The 20,695-nt window shown below is 38.0% G+C and overlaps 1 protein-coding gene across 2 annotated transcripts in view; it reads right to left on the bottom strand.

Annotated features, from left to right (window-relative positions):
* Nucleotides 1–9,601: 9,601 nt before the first annotated feature.
* The window catches only part of kcnc4 (potassium voltage-gated channel subfamily C member 4), a 28,073-nt gene continuing 16,979 nt past the window's right edge, over nucleotides 9,602–20,695 (bottom strand). The window contains exons 2-4 of one of the 2 annotated variants that reach the window (XM_014469650.2): nucleotides 19,187–20,114; nucleotides 16,728–16,901; nucleotides 9,602–12,134 (exon numbers count right to left, since the gene is read on the bottom strand). In XM_014469650.2, the coding sequence (XP_014325136.1) occupies nucleotides 12,067–12,134; nucleotides 16,728–16,901; nucleotides 19,187–20,114 (1,170 nt within the window). In that variant the 3' untranslated portion in view covers nucleotides 9,602–12,066. Of the gene's footprint in view, nucleotides 12,135–16,727; nucleotides 16,902–19,186; nucleotides 20,115–20,695 lie in introns of those variants that run through there. The other variant, XM_023335297.1, reaches the window with a different exon arrangement.

Genomic DNA, 20,695 nt, shown 5'->3' with positions numbered 1-20,695 from the left:
CGTTTTGTGTGTCTGTTTTATTCCAATGTTTAAATGTATTTTTTTATTTAAGCTGTAATGTTTCAAATACAAAGAGAAAAAACATAAAACGAGGATTTCAATGTTCCCATCTTGTGTGGGTGTTAGATAAGCTAATTAATAGCAACAATAGGCTTGGAAAAGCTTTTCTCTTTCATCTAACCTTAAATCAGACTGAAGTTTCCTGTTTAAGTCACTTCAGATTAGAAGTTTAGGAAAATTATCTTTTCCTGAGAATAACTGGCTCAAAATTTCCTTTGGAGAAAATCCTCGAGCTTGACGAAGCACTGGAAAAAATGGATTTTGATTCTTAATCCACAGCTTTTCTAAAAAAAATACAAATAAAAAAAAAAAAAAAAAAAAAACTTTTAAGTGTAATTTTATTGCACTTTACTTTAGCAATATTTTTGTAATGTACCACTGCCTTTACTTGAGTAAAACTTCTGTCTTCTCTACCAACAATGACTAACTCCTTTGAATGAAGAAGAAGCACGCTGTCACCAAAAATGCACCAGATGCAGACAAGCCTACAGTTTATGTCAAAGTGAGACTTCTTGTTTGTGCACAAGCTTTGTCTAGTTAAAGGCTGTAAATACAACAGAGCTGTTATGTTAATGCTGTAGATATAAAGTCATTAATCTGAGATATCGTCACAAAAATACAATACAAAACTGCATCATCCTGCTCCTCAGTTTCTTCTAGTGATTTATTGTAATCCGTTGTCCTGCACAGAAACAGGAAAAGCACACTAATACATTGATATATATACAACAAGCAGACATTTTTATTGTGGGTATTCTTTTTTTGTTTGAAAAATGAAAACAACAACAACAACAATAATAATAATAATAATAATAATAATAATAATAATAATAATAATAATAATAATAATAATACTGCGACAGACTGGCGACCTGTCCAGGGTGTACCCCGCCTCTCGCCCGGAACGTAGCTGGAGATGGGCACCAGCACCCCTCCCGACCCCATTAGGGACAAGGGTGAACAGAAAATGGATGGATGGATGGATAATAATAATAATAATAATAATAATAATAATAATAATAATAATAATAATAATACAGACCTTTGGGCACTTAATTAACTTAAAAACAACATTATATGTAGGAGAAAACATAAGATACAGAAACCCTGTATCTTTCTGTCAGCTGAACCACTTTGAAGCAAAGTAAACATGCAGCAATAGTAGGTATTGTTTGTGGAAGTAAATTCCATTCTTCTATTGCTTACATTCACAAAGATATATGTAATAAACACAAGAATTTGCACATGGCTTTACGTTTTTCTGGCTGTCTGGCTTTGATCAGGTTTTCTTAGGAGTTACTCAGTACTTGAGCGACATTTTTACCAAATACTTGTTTTATTTGAGTAATGTATTGTTTTACTGTGTTTAAGTACTGCTACTCTCAGTGAGTACAATTAATCTGACAGTACCACCTACCACATAATACTCTGGTACTCTGCTGCTTTTGAAAGTGTAATAACAATGGCTTAAATTTTACTAAACACTGGGTTCATGTAGCATCTTGTTATGCTACTGAACGTGCACTTTGAGACGACTTCTCCAAGTGTTGTTGTGCTACTACTGGTCACGAGTGAGTATGTGTCAAATATCGCGCTTCCTTTCTCGACTGTGTAAAACAGTCAGGGAGAAGACTGTCTTTCCTGTCTGTATCCTGTAAACAAATCATTTCCCATCACAGTGTAACACATGGGCTTCACCAACAGGCTGCAGTGACCCGATAATGTTCAGAAAGAGACGGAAAGAGAGAGAGAAAGAGAGGCTGTACGACGAGAACACCACCTGTAGGTTCTGTTACAGATATTTATCTCGCACCAGCGCTTGCAGCCAAGGCAGCTGCTTCCTAATTTCCCACCGCCCCGTCACCTGTTCTAAAAAAAGACTGCTGATGGACAGCTTTCACACTTCTAGAGGCATTTTTCTAGCAGACAGGGTCTGTGTGGGCAAAGATCTGCCAGTCATATTCTCACATGGCTCTTCCAGCTGCTGTTTTTTTCCACAGCAGAGACACATGGTCTTGTACAGAACATGTTCAGAGAGGACAAGCCAGTGCTGTTTGACCTACAAGTAATACTGAAAAAAGCAAAACAAAACAAAAAGTACAAATGCAAGGACTTGATGTTGTTTATTTAAAGTGGCAGTATTATCTATTTTCCAGCCACACAGTGCCATTTAGCAAAATAGCAAAATCAAGTAACTACGTCACGTTCAGTTGTCAGAAAAATGCTGTGTCTATCTAATTGAAGTTGGGCCTCTATCTCTTTCACCATCAGGAACACATCACAAGAGCCTTTGGCAACATTTTTATCAATGGTATAATGAGCTCAGCAGATGTGCAGATCCACCAGGTGTTTGCTAATTGCTGCCACTAGTCTGAAGGAGCTGACACTGCAGCTCCAAGACGAAGCTGCGTCTTCGAGGCAGAGCTGGGTCCACCCAGGCGTTTTGTACAGCTGAACGGTTGCCATGGAGATTAAATACATGCATGAAAGAATCAAGGCAATTCTCCAGGTATAGCTGTTATGACGGGAATAACAGTCCATTTTACATAATACTGTCCCTTTAAAGACACAGAGACATCGAACTTGGAGACGGTGTTTCACTGTGTCCCTCTGGAAATCCGGTGGTGGACTTTGACATGCCACAGCCCCAGAGTATGAGGTCAGGTCTTATGATACAGGCCGTTCCTGTACAAGCAGTCTCATGTTTTGCTAATTAAGATTTCCATTTTACCGTTTTTTTTAATCTTCTAACATTACCTATCTAATTGCAGTCATTTCACATTGGGAGTAGTTAGCTCATTCAATATTTTCTAGCTAAAGATTTGATTCGTCTTTATGTTTTTCTTTTTTTTTTTTTGTCAATCCTGTTCAAATTATAGCATCAAACCCACATTGTCACAAACTTATAGCCAGTGACTTTAACCAACATAGAGAATAGTTGTTTACATAACAGATAACTCGCTATTTCACTGCATAGCGATATGAGACGATGTTAAGGTGAAAATGCACATCGTCTATAATCAGGAAAAAGGCAGAAAAACAGGTAGGAAAAAGGCCACGAGCTGCAGCTCTGTAGCCTCACTCTGTTTTTTCCTGCTGGAGGAGGAAAACTTCAGGTCAGCTGTTTGACACCAGAGTGGGACAAAGTTCAGAAGCACGCCCATTAGACAAAGGCTGATGTACTGCGAAGTAATGGGGCAACTGCTTTGAATTTTGACCCTTTTTTGAAGATAAAAGAAGAGAACAGCTGAAGCCTATTATCTCCAAACACTCAGCCGTTTGCGAACTCGATGCTCCTCGTCTTCCTGGGCTTCAATTAGATCTCTGAGAACCAGGACATCCACTGTCTCTGAGAACAATAATACTTCTCATGCTTTATTTGTCTCACCAAAACTGTCTTCAGAAAGACAGTGACATTGAAAGCTGGGAAAGAGTTTCTTTAAAGCAAGTGAAAGCTGGAAACATACATGTTTTGATAATACAAGCTGTCCTCTTCGCCAAAGATGGAAATGAAAATGTAATTTTTTTGTGATCAGTTCAAACAACATCAATATTTATCTGTTTCTGCAGCAGTTTCTGATGCTCTGGTCCCCTGTGTTGACAGGTTTGCCTTTACTTGTCACATCCTAAAACAAAGCGTGTGGTCATAGAACCCACCCACATGCAATCAAAGGTGCTTTTCTTCGACCGAGCAGCAATTAGTAAGCGGGAATATCAATATTTAACAACATGACATTGAACATGGAGATGTTGAGGCTCCTTGATGAAAAGCATTTTGGCCTTAATGGCTTCCTTCCTACCTGGGAGTGGGTGTGGGACGTGTCGTCTCTAATGCGTTTGCCATTTCATGCGCGCTGGCTTCATCAAAGGGGATAATTGCAGCCATTCAGGGATTCTGTTGGAGAGCAGCGCCGGAAAAGCCTTTTTGCAGTGACAGCCGAAGAGCAGCGGGCGGCTGATTAGACCACTGCTGAGCAGGAGTGCATGTTCGCCTTCTCATTGGTATCGCAATGAAGTAAAAAAAAATGTTGCTATGCAGAAACGTACAGGCTCCACCTTAGTTCCATTCTTGTTTCTAAAGGTGCTTTTGCTTTAAAAATGGTTCATCTAAATAAAGATATGGCTGAATAGTAAAAAAAAAAAAAAAAAGCCTAATTGTTTATCATTATTATTCTCTGTTGAACTATGTTCAAATGGAGCCAGTATTTCAGAAAACTGGCAAGTGAAGCAAATGCACACGGTAATGGCTGAGTGATTTCCCGCCTGTCTTGAGACATAATGGCTACGCTTTTACAAAAGACATCCTTTCACTCTGAGAAGAATCTCATCTAACATGAAATAATGGTAACTAAAAGCTTTAAGCTGTCCAGAAGCTTTTCATGCAGTATCAAGATCTCACTTGGCTTTGGCTGACCTCAGACTTCAGATCAAGTCTTTGCTGCTTGTAGGTTGAATCAATTTATAGTTGTACGGTGAAAGAGTGTGGATGTTTCTGCCTCATGATTCAGATGGGACTTGCATCAATATTTATCTTACTGATATGGTGTCTTGAACAATTGTTGACACCCAACAGCATTTTATAAAACCAGTTGTTTAGCAAACAACTTAGTAATACTGACCAGAAGTAAAATGAATACCAAAAAAAAAGACATTTGATCAACTAACATTGCTGGAAATGAAACAGCTAAACTTTTAGGTGCTACTTTCAATCTGTACAGGGAAATTACACTTTTTCATATTTTGTTCCACTACAACCTCATGTTACTGTTATGTACTGAACATTTGGTGATGCTTTATTTGAAGTGGTGTGCCTAAGACTGACATGACACTGTCGTGAACATGAATCTTTATGAATGTTTGACTGTTGTCATGAAGCGTCATTTGGTAAATGATGATATTTGTAATGCAAAGTTTTCCTAAAATTTGCAGTAGAAGTCCATTAAAAGTGTCATTATTTACCAAATGACACTTTATGACAACAGTCATAGACATTCATGACACTTCATGACACTGTCATGTTCATGACAGTGTCATGTCAGTCTTATGCACACCCCTTCAAATAAAGTGTTACTGAATATTTTCCCACACCCAATGTGGTTATTATGTAGGTCAAAAATTATCATCTCAGCTGACCAGAGATCTTCTGTGGCAAATTTTAAACAGGAACTATTCTGTCTTCTGTTCTCATCTCGCCACTCTTTCTTAAAGGTTTTATTAATGTCTTGTAGAACTAATAGATGTTCTCTAATGTTCTCTAAGGAACCTGAGGACTTCACAGAATGGCTGGATTTGTTATGATATCACATTACAGACTGATGGACTCTCTGAAGACTGCAGTGGCTGTGTATTTTACAGCATTATTTAAACTTGCGTTGACAAAGTAGCTTTTAGTCATAACACAAAGTGACCTGTTAACCTGTGCTAATTACCTGAGATTTGATTTGGAGTATAAATTCATCAGGAATAATGATGTAAAAGAAGTGTTTAAATAATAGTTGCCGTGTCTCACTTGTTTTTGCATGTTAACAAATGTCACATAGTGTTGAAGTACACCATCCTGCCCTAAACCTTTACTGCAGCTCTGTTCAGCAGGCGAGTTGAGGATGTAAAATGCCAACATGAAAAGTCTCAGCTATACGTGCATGAAGCAGTTTGCTTCTGAAGGACGTTAAAATATCAGCATTCAGTCTTAAAATGAGAGGTGTGCAAAGCAAAACGGCTGATGTGCAAAGTAAGGCTGACTCACGCGCTACCCTGGTGTCGCCAGACGTTATTGGATTAAAGCTCGTTAGCACGGCTGCCTGTCATCACACTTTACTTTGTGCTTTACCGAGGATGACTTGAGCCAGACTTTGAAGCTTGTTAGCGGCGACTCAGAGGCTAATTTGAATGAAATTCAATATAACTCCTGATTGCGGAGGTGCTCGGTGTGCAGCCGACCATCGTGTGGGGGTGGCAGAGGCCGAGGCGCAGAGGTTGGTGGCAGGAGCGGGGGAGTCGGGGTGACATACAGCCCGTCAGGGTCAACGCTGATGGAGTCGTACATTCAAAGGGTATGATTAGTGTTCTCCCTCTCTCTCACACAAACACAAGGGAACACAGTGAGCGTCCGCCGCTAAACACCCAGGGAAGTATGGCTTCTGCAGCCTCTGAAGTGCAGAAGAACCTCTGTTATGGTACTTGGGCTGTCTTTTCAAACAAAGTTAATCCTACGTCTCACCTGTGGTGTTGTCGTCTGTTTTTTTTTCGATGACCTTTAATTTTAGGGTGGTCGTATTAGAACTTTATGAAGTTTTTATGAAACCAAATCAGAGAGTGGAGAGGAGACAGACGTGAGAACCAGCCATTTTCTTTTAAGCCATGTGAATCTTTGATTTAAGAAGTGATTTTTTTTTTAAACATTTATGATTTATTGAAAGATTTATTGAAAGAATGTGATTAGTGGACATGAATTCCTGTTTCTTTGTACTTTCAGCTTAACTCAAATGGATGAAAGATGTGATCATGATTTAACCTTTCCTGTGAAAAGACATTTTTCCACACCCAAATGACAAAGCAATACACACAAATTCTGTGTACATTTTTTAGTATTATTTTAATTTATCACACTCTAAGACATACATTTTGTACATCAGAAATCATTAAATATGCATTGATATTTGTAGCTTTATAAAATGTTTTAAGATAACAAGGCCTCATAATTTCCAAGTATACTTGGCAGCAGCCTCAGGATTTAGCCTGGTTTTCCAAAGAAAGATAACAAACTGAACTGGTTCTAGAAAGGTTTAAAGTCATATTGCAGCTTTTGGACATGAATTTGTTTTGTTTTTTTGCGCCGTGAATTTATGTTAAAATGTCTTAAAAGTGATTTAACTGATTAATCCTAACAGTGTACACTTTTAACAAGAGCAAAAAGACGTTTCGGAGGAGTTAATACAGAATACAGAAAAATATGATCAAAGCTAAAATTGGCAAAACTGGACCACTAGAGGTCATCTACTTTTTTAATAAGCTGTAAACCGGGTTCAGCAGCAACAACTTTCAGAAGCAATTAATTTCAGATCAGAGCTCTGAAACATGGCTGGCATTTTCAGCTGGACCTGCAGAATAAAAACCAGAAAGGGGCGAGGGAGGGCAGCTCCAGAGCTCTCTCTCCCCTTTAATTTTCTTCCATCTGTCATCTGTCCCTGCTGGACTGTGGGTTCAGAAAAAAGTCTCCAAATTACTCCGACATTTCGACTGCTGCTTCAAATCCACACTTTTTTTGCGTTCAGCTCATCTTGAATTGACTTGCATGAAGCAAGATCAATAAATAGATTCAGTTCAGCGTGTCGTTTCTCTATCTAAATGCTTTCACAATAATGATTCGGGTCAACAACGATTCATCATTAACATGTAACTTTACATCCTCATTAACTAATGGACTGGCAGAAGTTTATTCGGGATAAGTCAAGACTACACAGTATGAGTGGCTCAGACAGCAAAATGGCTCTGGTTGAGCCCCTCTCCATGGTAACCATGTTCACTATTGTCATGACAACCTCTTGCAGAGGGGGAAAAAGCAGGGAACAAGCAGGAACAATAAAAGGGAGTAATCATGGATGACAGGACAAGCCCTGGCAGATTCTCCATCACCCTTCAACTTTGACTGTTCCTCTTCAACCACAGTTCATTTTTTTATCAATTTAAAGGTGCTCTTGGCATTGAAATTAATCAATTAATTCATTCATTCATTCATTCATTCATTCATTCATTCATTCTTTGCTACATTTAAAGATCACATTTGAAACAACTTTCATCAATTGGGAGTGTTGGATTTTATTTCAGAATAATCCGGTTAAAGGGGACTGAATTCAAATCTGAACAGTTTTTTTTTTCATTATTTGTGTCTGTAAAAATTGAAATCCCATGAAACACATTAGTTTGTTATCAGAATTTCTCTAAATCTAGAACAGTTCAAAGGTTATAAACACCTTTTTAAAGCTCGACAAAAACTCCTGACAGAGTATCAACGCTGTTGATCATATTTAGTAAATGTTTGTTACTGAAACTTTTTCATGATAACATTTTTACTATTTTTAAAGTTTTTCAGAAGCTACAGTGAATGTAGACTTAAAAGACACCATGGAGTATTCTATGTTTAAATTAAACGAGATAAGAGATTTGAATAAAAAGATAAACATGCTTGGGAGTAAACATATTTTGATGGACCTTATAATATTCAAAATCTTTCTTGAAGAAAGACAGTCAACTAAAAGTGAACTGTCCCTTTTAATTGAAACAGTTGTCTCATAGTTAAATGCTGGATCACTCAGGAACATAAAGATCTGGATCTGGACATCATCAGAGGACATCAGGGGTGGACCGCTACAGGATCATCACTTTCCAGAAGCAATGAACACCACTATCCAAAAACAAAGCTTAAATTATAAATAGAAAAGATAATGTGAAAATCCTTGTTTCTGAGAATGACAAGAGAATCATGAATACCTGGATAAAGAAGCAATTGGGTGAAGCAACATATCATGAGCACCCAAATATATCTGACTACATCTTGATCCACCAACGTTTGTATGGAGGACCAGAACTGACATAATTAAAAATAAAAACAGAAATCTCCTTTTTTATGCTTTTCCTCTTTCTTATACATGCATTTTCAGCAAGAAATTTATATATTTTGTTTTTTCTTTTCCTTAAACATGTGTTTTCGTCAAGAAATGGTGTGAAGCTAACCAACCAATCAGCAGAGGCTGAGGCCTTATGACACCACCCCTCATTCGCATTTAAACATCTCTTGATAACAAGACACGCAAAAAGGAAAAGGAAAATAAAAACAGTAGCCGAGGCAATGACAAAAGAACAAATGCTTGTATAAGGAAAAGACAAAACATAATATATAAATTTCCTGATGAAAATGCATGTTTAAGAAAAAAAAAAAATAAATAAATACATTTTTTGACAAAAATGCAATTATGAAGGAAAAAAAAACACGTATACATTTCTTATTGAAAATGCATGTGTAGGGAAGAGGAGTATGTTTGTCATCCTGGTTTGTCTGCCTGGGCTAAGTTCATGTAAAGCTTTTCCTAAAAATGATTCTTTTCGTTGATCATTTCCCTCCATCTCAGCGTCACATTGCATCCCTGAACATCCAACCTTTTCATTAAGGAGCTAATCCACTGATCATTTTGCCGCACCGAAGTGGAAGCTTGCGAGTCGTCTGAGCGAACCAGAGCAAGCAGGCAGCGTTTATTTGCATGTGATAAACAGCAGTGAGAGAAAGGGACGCGTGTAGCCGAGCGTTAATTAGCTGCCTGTCATCTCTGATCTCCATGGAGATGTGATCTGCGTGCCATCTACACCTTTTGGTACATAATCAGGGAGGCAGCAGAGAGCAGGAGGCGCAGCTGTGACTGCCGCTGCAGCGCTCCGAGCAGGCGCTACGAGCCGTCTGCTGGTTCGTCTATAAATAGCTGCAGATAAAGCTGATGGAAAAACTCCTCTGCTAATGAGGAACAAAAACAGAAACGACACCAACGTATCTTCAACACCGGGGGGGAGGAGGAAATGGGTTTTATTTGAATTTCTGCATAGAAATACATGCCTTGGAGGTATAACATCACACACTCCCTCCCATACACACACACACACACCCCGACACACCTGACAGTTAAACTGGGCTAAAATTCACCACAGTTCCCTTTATGATCAGTTCAGGTCAAATATTGAACAGATGTGCAGTGTGCTTGTCTGATAACGTCAAATATGTACAACAGGAAATACAGAAAATAAGGGTAAAAAGGTGAATATTCAAAATAATGATCTCTCATTGTTGGTTAACAATGAGAGAGCTATTTTATGATGCATACACAGACCTTACAGGTAATTAATCATGTATCATGTACTGTGCTACATACTTACAGCTGCTTATACGTTACAGACATCAGCGTCAGTATAGAAATAGTTTAAGGACATAAATTAATTTCCCTTTTGCTTTATTAAACATAAGGCCACTATGGTAGAGCATGAGGAATACATTATAAACATGGGTAAAGAAATCCTTTTCCTGCTGCTTCTGGGCTTGGAAGCAGCGAGAAACAAAAGCTGATTACATTACAGACATCTAAACTCCATTACTCACCATGAGGCACGAGCGGAACCGATGGCATTGTACCGTATGTATTTTTACCAGCACGTACAGAAAATCTACCACGTAATCTAATAGTCTGCATTTTGGTCCAGAGTCAACCAGTAACGATGCATCGACTGCACTGAGCTAATATGGTAAACAGACAATACTGCTCCGCCGATTTATTTTCTCCAGCTTCTGTCAAACTGTCCTAATTTACAAGCATTTACAAGTTAACATGTTGCTTAAGCAGCATTGTTTCTGGGCTGTTCCAGACAGACAGATCTGCACATTCTGCAGCATTAGAAGGCAGTGACGCAGCAGAAGGCAAACAGTGGAAAATATGATAATCTAGGCTCAAAGGTGTCTTAATAAAAACCTACGGTTCTGTTCAAACCTACCACCACCATTGTATTATTTTAGGCTTTTATTGATTTATTTCGACTGTGAAATGATAAGACAACATACAACTCCAATGATTTGGTTCAATAATCAATGCTAATTTTCAGATAAACGCCTCCACTTTTTGAAGCCAGCAGGCATAAAGTATTTCTGGCTAAATATCCTGCCTTGCTTATTATAAGATATAATATTAGTAACTTAATTTTGTGTCCAGATATTGACTCTACTTTTAAAAATGACTCCGAAATTTTCAATACTATTGTTGTCAATACCATTACAGAAGTCTAATATTATGTTAGGAACTTAACTGTGTCAAAATTTAAAGTTCGCAAATTACTCCTTTAAAATTTTCAACCTCAAGCCAGTAAAATAGTTAAAATCTGATTCTGCACCAGAAAGGAACCCGGAGCTTATTGATGGATACAGAAGTGGTTGATTTATCTGCTAAAAGACATGTAGCAAAATATTAGATGTACTGCATGTATGTATTAGAGCTGCTTGTATTATTTTTGACTCTTGGTGGATAGAAAATCCAAAGCAAATTTATAGTTGTGCTCCTAATTCTTATTTTTATAAAAAAAATTAAAGTTGTATGTCGTGTCGTCACTCCACCAGGAAAACTCAACAGTTCAAATAAATGATTAAAAATCCAAAATGAATAAGACACAATATCCCCATGATAGGTGTGTGTGCTCATATTTCTGTAAAGGTTGTAATCCCAGTGACTACCTATCTAAATTATATTAAAAAAAAAAGATTTAACTACACAAACTAATAAATAGCAGTCACTGTGAGGACAGTTTTTGTTTGGATTGTAAATTATTTTAAACAAATTCAAAGTTCTTTACTAAGTTTCTTGCTTGGAGTTTAAGACCTAAATTAGTTAGTTAGTTAGTTATTTAGCGGCCAGCTGACCTCTTACTTAATTTACTTATATAATATCACATTTTAGAATAAGATGTATTGCCATGCTGAAAGAAGAAGAACAAAAGTGCTTACATAACTTTGGTGCTTTTTGTTTTCCTCTTTCTTTAAATAATTGTGGGTTTGTTTTTTACTGCGTAATGTCGCTGTACTGGAGGAAAATGATTCTCGCAACAGAAATAGTAAAATTTGGGGTTTTACCACTTTGAACTGTAAAAAAAAAAAATAGAACAATTTCCTTTGGAGGGAGAACTGTCTGAGGTTTCATGAGCCTGTAGCGCATAAGTATGCAGAAATAAACGGCTTCCGGGCCCTTAAAAGGAGCTATATTGTCCAGTTCATTTTAAGTGTATCTGGTATAACTCTAGTACCATGTTAGGTCATGCAATACATGCAAAGTGCTTCGCAAATATGGCTGTACATATTTACTGTTGATCAAATATGTTACAGGAGGAAACAGAAATGATTCATCTTGATGTACAATATGTGGCTCTGCGGTATATTTCGACAGCAGGGATCGGACAGCAGACTTCACATTTCCACCTCCTTCGTTAGGTCAGAGTGGTGACCTCCGGCTGGGTGTAGTTTCCAGTGGTACCGAGAATATCTCTACAGCCTTCTGTTGAGAAACACAAAGGTAGAGATGAACAACAATATTTCATTATCTGTAAGCCACGATCATTAAAGAATACATGGGGAAAAAATTACTTAATGTGTAAAGAATTTATATAATTTGAGTTTCACTTTATGAACTGAGTGACAGTTCTAGTGCAAACATGTTAGTACTCTTGAAATAAGAAAAAACGATGTCACAAGTAACTTTTCAGCAAGATATTGGAGCTTGGTTTAACTCAATAATTCCATGACAAAGTGCTAGTTCCACTGTCATTTATTTCACTTATAGATGGGAAAAATGTCTTGTTAAGAAATAATCTACCAGTAACTAATACATTTAAAATAAAAAAAAGAATTATTCACTTAAAATATGCTCCTCTTGTGTCATTTTAAGTGTATTTTGATGTTTGCATTAGAAACTAGACCAAAAATACTTTGATTTTGTGTTTTTGCAGTGCAATTTCTTCACCTACTTGAAGGACCCGGCATTTGTTTATTACTCTGTTATGTTGGATTGAGTTAAAATCTCTAGTTTTGACAGAGCAGAACAAAATGTTCCATAGAAAATACTCAGAGGGCTCATTCAGACCAGGCATTAAAATAATCAGCACAGAATAATGCACATCTGAATATAGTTTAATTGAAAAATTAGCTATTCACATCTAAACTTCTAGTGCTGAGCTGTGCATCGTGGGCAGTGGCAAAGTGTGTGGAGGGAACAAATAAACAGAGATGGAATAACTAAATTTTTATTCTACATCAGATGTAAAAATTCAGAAAGGTTATTAAAGGACTAAAATGATCATTAACTAACTAGTAACTATTTAAAATACAACGGTACACCGCAGACAGAAAACCTCTGAGGTTGACAAAAGGCTCTGCTTTGCATCTTTGTGCTGTTAATGGAAACCTACTAGTGAGGAAAAAAAAAATCAATCTTCCAATTTATCCAGAAGAGTCTCTGAGGAATATCCAGGTTCATCTGGAACATTTCCTCTGCTTGTTTGCACATCCTCACTCACTCTCATGGTGCACTCTACTCTACGAATGCATTTTGAAAGTGTTTGGTTCTACATGTATAAAAACACGGCATTAAGTATTGAAGAAGCTTCCTGTGCTGACTTTATTCAAGTCAACCATTTGTTGGTGCTGTAAGCCTCCCTTTACTGTTAACTCTGAGAGCATCTCCAGATGTCCATCCGTCCGTCCATCCATCCATCCATCCATCCATCTCTTGCTCTGCAGCAATTCATACCTCTTTGGTGAAATATTATCCATACCTTTTACCCGGCAACTCTCTGGTATCAAGCAGCCCAAGCCCCCATGGGCACAGCACTGAAGACCAGAGCCACTGAGTCATAATCTATTTACAACAAGCCCACTGAAAATGGCTGCAGCCACAGGCAGGCAGCTTTTTTCATGCTTGGAAAAAAAAATGAGACTTTGAATTTTGAATTTTATCCATTTTTTCTGATAATGGTGGTTAATCAGCAGCACATGTATGAGAAATATTTATGAAATAGGACAGCAGCAGGATGTAGGTTTTCTCCACTCACAATTAACTACAATTAAAATAAACTATAAGCAAAATTATCAACAAGTCATATCAAACAAGAAAGGAAGCAAGCTAAATTTAGCCTAGTACCTCTACATGGAAACATCTCGAGCTGGAGCGAAATGTGAGTTAATAGAATGACCTTTCTTTCAGATAATGTTGGCTAATAAGAGACACATGCATGTGAGATGATCCTGTAATAGAACAGGATGCTGTTATACAGATGCTCACCAGATACAGACCACTGGATTCAATTAACACGCTTCTCTTTCCATCACAGATTAGTTCTGGGATGTTCTGGCTTTCATCAGCATTTTGTCACTTGTGTCTCTTTTTCTCACTTTTTCACAAGAGAACCTGAAATTTTAGGGGGGGTTTTTTCACGCTTTCAGATTATTTTTCCTCCATTATTTTTACATATCCCTCATCTCATTTACACTTGAAAGTTGTTTGACATTAAGAATAAAAGAATAAAATTGCACGAACGGATGAGTGTTAAACCTTTAAGCATCTGGAAATTGTACCAAAGGACAAACCAGACTTGTGGAGGTCTGCAATGACTTCCAGAGATAGAAAAGAGTTATCTCTCCTATAAGGATCTGAAGAAGGTGCTTCATGTTTTTATAAGCTCTCACCTGGACTATTGTAACTCTTTAGAAATTAGTCATCACTGCAGGGTGTGGAAATACGTTGAAACGAAGCAGCTGTTAAAAAACAGTAACGTGCGCAACATATTTAGCAATCAAAGGAAAAGCCTTTTGTGGGATTACAAATACTAAGCACCTCAAATCCTCTTCTACACTCAATTCATTTATCAAAACGGGCTCCATTGAACTGAGTTTAGTTCAGTTTGATTTCACAGTTTAAGAACTTCAGTTTTTAAGCTGATGGGGACGACAGTGTCGTCAGCGTGAGCTGAGGAATCTCTGCTACCAGGAGTCACTACAGGCAGCTCTGTGTCATTTTTTACATTTCAGATCAATAGAAAATCAATAAAAGAGCTTTGGAGCTGTAATTGCATCATCTTTCTGTCTGTGCTGACGAAAACTAATGTTTCTCTTGCACCGCTGCTGATTTGACACAGGGCACCAAAACACATCTGGTGTTTAATGGGAAAAGATCCACACAGTATAGTATTAGGATTTAAAAACAAAAATAGGGACAGTTTATTTTGTTGTTATCTTGACTGACAGGAGAGCAAACACTATGGTGAGATCAAAAGACCTTCAGAAAAACGATTGTAGCATCTGATGAGTCTGGTTAAGCTGACCCTGCAACATGACAGTGACCTAAACCATACCAGTAAAACCACTAATGGCTTGCTAATCACTAGAAATTGGAAGATAAGTTGCTTCATCAGAGTCTTTTGAGAAACTTTAGAAACAGGAGAAACATGCAAGAAATCCCTGAATCTTGTCAACTGAAAGAAAAAAGTCGGACAACTTTCCTCAGACAGGTAGCTGCAGCTACGTGAAGATGCTCACTTTACTTGTTTCAGATGAAGAAGGGAAGACGATCTAAAAGTAGAGGGTAATCTGTGCATTTTCTCTTTCCTTTACATCTTTTGCTTGATTAGCAAAACAATAATAATTTTTTTCCTGTAATTATTTCAGATTTAGCAACATCAAACTCATTTAAAACAGAGATCCCACCATTTTTTCTGAGATCACCAAACACCCTTAGAACGCCTCACATTTCACATATCTATATCTATATATATATATATATTTTTTGCACTTTGCTAAATTGCATTTCACTCGGAGAGGTCATTAGCCTTATTGCTTTGGGAGAAATAAAAACAGGCCTCATAAATGGAGTACTTACTACAGCTGGTGGCCCGAGAGAGTTTGCATGTTTTTTTCAACAGCCCATTACATGGACTTTGTACTTGAATGTATTTCCTGAAAGCTCCATCACTCACTGAGTGTTGATTAATGTTATTTGTTGCAAGCTGGTGACAAGTTGTAACACGTAGGCGGGGAAAAAACAAAAGAAAAGAAAACGGCATCAGTTTTGGCAGATAGAGTTGAATTCAAATATTTATGAGATATATTTTTTTCACTCTGTCTGACATTTAATGGGTTAGTTGAGATTACCAAAATATGCAGATGTCAAATTTATTTACTTAGCACATTTAAAACAACAACGGTTGACAGAAGTCTTTTATAGCTAAGCTGACAATCATAAAATACAAAATGGTATAAAACTGTGATTAAAAACAAGATTGTTAGGATTTCCAAAATCTATTTAGCAGTCAAAGGTTATGAAAAATAAGTAAGTTTTTAAAAGACATTTAAATGAATCTATGCTGAGCATTGTGGACACGTAGATCACCTTTATGATTTAACTTTAATCTGGGAACATGCTCTTAAAGGTGTGTGGCTGCTGAGAGAAGATTGCACAAATCAGACAGAGCTAGATCATTTAAAACTTTAAATGTGAGCAATAAAGATTTTAAATCAATGCAACAACAGACAGGAAGCCAATCAAGATATTTTGAGACTGGAGTTGTGAGTTTAATATCTCTAATCCAAAAAGAGGGTTTTCCTTTGATTGCTAAATATGTTTTCATATTACGTTTGTTTTCTTGTTGAAAAATATATATCGTATTATAAATATATATATTATAAATATATATATAATTCAAATATATTGAATTATATTTCAATGTCACTATGACTATTGTTTCATTAATTAATTATCTGTTTCATTTGCAATCAGATACCAACATCTTAGTTTAATTATAAAAAAAAAAAAAACTTTGATTCCCAAGTATGGCAATTATAATTAAAGAAATCAAAGACCAACAGTAAAGACATAATGGATTCTAAGTTAATTTAAGTGAACTGAGCTGAACTGGGGTTTTTATAAAAACCGAACTAAACTTAATTAAACTGAAACTGCATTTTATAAAGAGTGAACTGAATCTTTACTAAACAACTTGAATTGAACAGGATTAGGATTAGACTGAACTGAAGTAAATTTCATTGGATTGGATTTACTTGAACTGAGCTAAATGAAACTTGAGGTGATGTAACCCACCAACATGGATGCTGGGCTCTCCCGACGTTAGGATGAAGCAGGTGCCCTCCTTGTTCTTGCCTCGTCCTCTGGAGCAGTGCAGCGACCACTTCTCACTGGGGGACAGCGGCTGGGTCAGACTGCAGCCTTCCTCGTCTGAATGGGCCACATTCGCGTCCCCGTTCTGTTTGGAGTCTGGCGTGGAGACGAAAACACGACGGCAAGAAAGCCAGAGCTATTATTAAGGATTCCCCGTAGATCCAGACCACGGCTGAGGCACATTGCATAAAAAGCAGCATTTTTGCTGTGATGAAATCCAATTTGACTGAGATGTTATGGGCAGTAATTTGATCACGGTGGATTTCTGTCTATATGAGTAAACGCAGAGCATCTGTCGGAAAAATGCAACGACTCTGGAATCTGAAAGCCAACCACAGTGGTTTTGTGGTATTAGAAGATTACTACGGAGCCCTCTAGGGGACATGGGGAATTTTTTTTCTTTTGCGTTACCTCGCAAAACTTTTGCGTTACCTCGCAATACTTTTGCGTTACCTCGCAAAACTTTTGCGTTCCCTCGCAATACTTTTGCGTTACCTCGCAAAACTTTTGCGTTCCCTCGCAAAACCTTTTGCGTTACCTCGCAAAACTTTTGCGTTACCTCGCAAAACCTTTTGCGTTACCTCGCAAAACTTTTGCGTTACCTCGCAATACTGTACTGGTCAGTTATGCAGCATAATTGAATACTGCAAGCCTTTCCTACGGTGGGCGCCGTACTTTCTGCTTTAATATAAGGTTATGTGAGGTATTTCCATGAATTTTAGTATCTTTTTGTGAAATATCTGAAGTTTTATATCTTTCTTTAGGATAGAAAGGCACCACAAACCTACGATATAAACAGAAACCTTCCGTAAGTAGGAAAGAAATAAAAATACATTATAATTTGGACTATTTCTGAGTAATTATCGCGGGTAATAAATCATCTGACAGTTTTGATTGTGTCTCTGTTGTGTTCTAGTCTGAATGGTTTAAAGAGCTGCTTTCAGTGCCGCTCCATCTTCGCCTTAACAGATATAAACATTCAGTAAAAAATGAATCGATTTTCAATCAGTGTTTTGCACCAAACAGTTAATAATAATAAACACGTTTTCACTGAGGCTCTGTAAGAGCCTTATGAATGAAATAAGTAATTATTGATATGACAGGAGCAGCGGCTTTGACACTTAGGTGTGTCGACGTGGGAGTGACGTCACCAGGTATGAATGGGAAGGATACTGGCTTTGTGTGTATTAGGAAGCGGTGAGTGGGGCGGTCAGTCCTTGCAAAGTTTGGAACCTGATCATCAAAATGGAATAAATCGATAATTGTGACAGAACAAAGAAAAGGTTTGGAGCTGATTGATACACGGACAGATGAGATTCCCCGAGTTAACCCAGTGCGGCCCTTTACCATCATTAGTTTGTCGTGTGTTTAATAATAAAAACTTGTTAACAGTAAAAACTGTTTGGTGCAAAACACTGATTGAAAATCGATTTATTTTTTATTGAATGTTTATATCTGTTAAGGCGAAGATGGAGCGGCACTGAAAGCAGCTCTTTAAACCATTCAGACTACGAACACAACAGAGACACAATCAAAACTGTCAGATGATTTATTACCCGCGATAATTACTCAGAAATAGTCCAAATTATAATGTATTTTTATTTCTTTCCTACTTACGGAAGGTTTCTGTTTATATCGTAGGTTTGTGGTGCCTTTCTATCCTAAAGAAAGATATAAAACTTCAGATATTTCACAAAAAGATACTAAAATTCATGGAAATACCTCACATAACCTTATATTAAAGCAGAAAGTACAGCGCCCACCGTAGGAAAGGCTTGCAGTATTCAATTATGCTGCATAACTGACCAGTACAGTATTGCGAGGTAACGCAAAAGTTTTGCGAGGTAACGCAAAAGTTTTGCGAGGTAACGCAAAAGGTTTTGCGAGGGAACGCAAAAGTTTTGCGAGGTAACGCAAAAGAAAAAAAATTCCCCATGTCCCCTAGAGGGCTCCGTACCGTAGAAGATACATAGTATTCATCATGAATAGTCTCCTGTTTTCAGGTGGAGAAATAAAGAATCCTAAACTTAAATACTTGAATAATAATTTGTTTAAACAATGAACAATTATACTGCAGACATAGAAAACATAAGTGTATGATAGTCTGGGTATTTATTCGCCATATTCACAATGTAAACAGTGATATTACAAGAAACGTGCTATATATTGTGCAGCCTTAACACCAGAGTGACTATCCTACTCCGCAGGTAGGATATTATCGAAAAAATAAAATCTAATAAAAGAACCACAGATCAAAACCTCTGAGCTCTTTAAGGCATTGAGCTCCAAAAATAAATAAAAAAATAAAAAATCAAACGGCATGCAAAGACTGCAGTGCATTTTGGTTGGACTGGCCCTTTAGTGTGAAATGTTGGCCTCACCTGAGCGGTTCCTGCTGCTGCTCTCCTCCGCCGCCAGCGGACACGTGTCGCTCTGAGTGCTGTCTATGTGTGAGTTTGTTTCCGATTTCACAAAGGAGGCCGAGTCGGTCGGCGCGTCTGGGTTCTGGGTGTGCTTCTTCTTCTTCTTCGGCAGCTTCTGCTTCGCCATTGCCAGTGAGTAGTACATGCCGAAGTTGTTCACGATGACCGGGACGGGCATGGCGATGGTCAGCACGCCGGCCAGAGCACACAGCGCCCCCACCATCATACCCAGCCATGTCTGTGGATACATGTCCCCGTAGCCCAGCGTCGTCATGGTGACCACCGCCCACCAGAAGCTGATGGGGATGTTTTTGAAGTGATTTTCAATCTTGGGGTTGTAGGTGACTCCAATGCGCTCGGCGTAGTAAATCATGGTGGCAAAGATGAGCACTCCCAATGCGAGGAAGATAACCAGCAGGAGGAACTCGTTGACGCTGGCCCTCAGCGTGTGACCCAGCACGCGCAGGCCCACAAAGTGACGCGTGAGCTTGAAGATCCGCAGAATCCTCACGAAGCGCACCACGCGGAGGAAACCCAGCACGTTGCTGGCCGCCTTGGATGACAGACCCCTCAAACTCATCTCCAGGTAGAAAGGCAGGATGGCCACAAAGTCAATGATGTTGAGTGTGTTCTTGATGAAGGCCAGTTTGTTTGGACAGCAGATGATTCGGACCAGGAACTCGAAGGTAAACCACACCACACAGATTCCCTCCACCATGATGAGCTTTGGGTTGGTGACGGTCTCATCCCTGATCTCCATTCGCGTGATATTTCCCTCTGTGACAAGCTCTGTAATGTTTTGTTTTACGTCGAAGGCCTGATGCGTCTCCAAGCAGAACGTAGTGATGGACACCAGGATGAAGAAGAGAGAGATGATTGCCACTCCCTGTTTGAGACAGATAATCAACATTAATTACCATAATGCCATGTTTTCCTTTTTCCTTAATATTGAAACCACTGACAACGGACGATGAAATGTCAGTCACCTCCCAAAAGTGACATGCTTTAAAAAAAACTGGGTTCAGAACAGTAACACGATCATTCTGTCATTTATCCTTGGTGTGTATTTGTATGTCAAAGAAAATAATGGTCAGTGTAGATCTCTACACCCGCCCTGACTTTAGAAGAAAACCAGAATATTCTGGCACATTATTATATAATTTTCTTAAGTTTTTTAAAATTATCATGTTATTTTTATCACAATAAAAAGTTAAAACTGTTTGCTATTCCTGCAGATGGGAGTACATTTCCTAGAAATCAAAACTTTTTTTAAACTAAACCAATCATGCTGGGATCCTACACTGTAAAAATAAAAGTCTCTAATTTACAGTAAAATACCAGCATCTGTATTTAAACTGTATTTATACAGTAAAATTCTGGAAAATTTTAATCATTGAACATTTTAAATACTGTAAAATTTTACCGTATTTACTGCACAAATACGGTAAAATTCTGGCAACCACAGGT

Source organism: Xiphophorus maculatus, chromosome 1 (assembly GCF_002775205.1).
Source record: "Xiphophorus maculatus strain JP 163 A chromosome 1, X_maculatus-5.0-male, whole genome shotgun sequence".
Lineage (NCBI taxonomy): Eukaryota > Metazoa > Chordata > Actinopteri > Cyprinodontiformes > Poeciliidae > Xiphophorus > Xiphophorus maculatus.
Note: the sequence above shows the minus strand (reverse complement) of the source record. Positions and strands in the feature narration are given on the sequence as shown.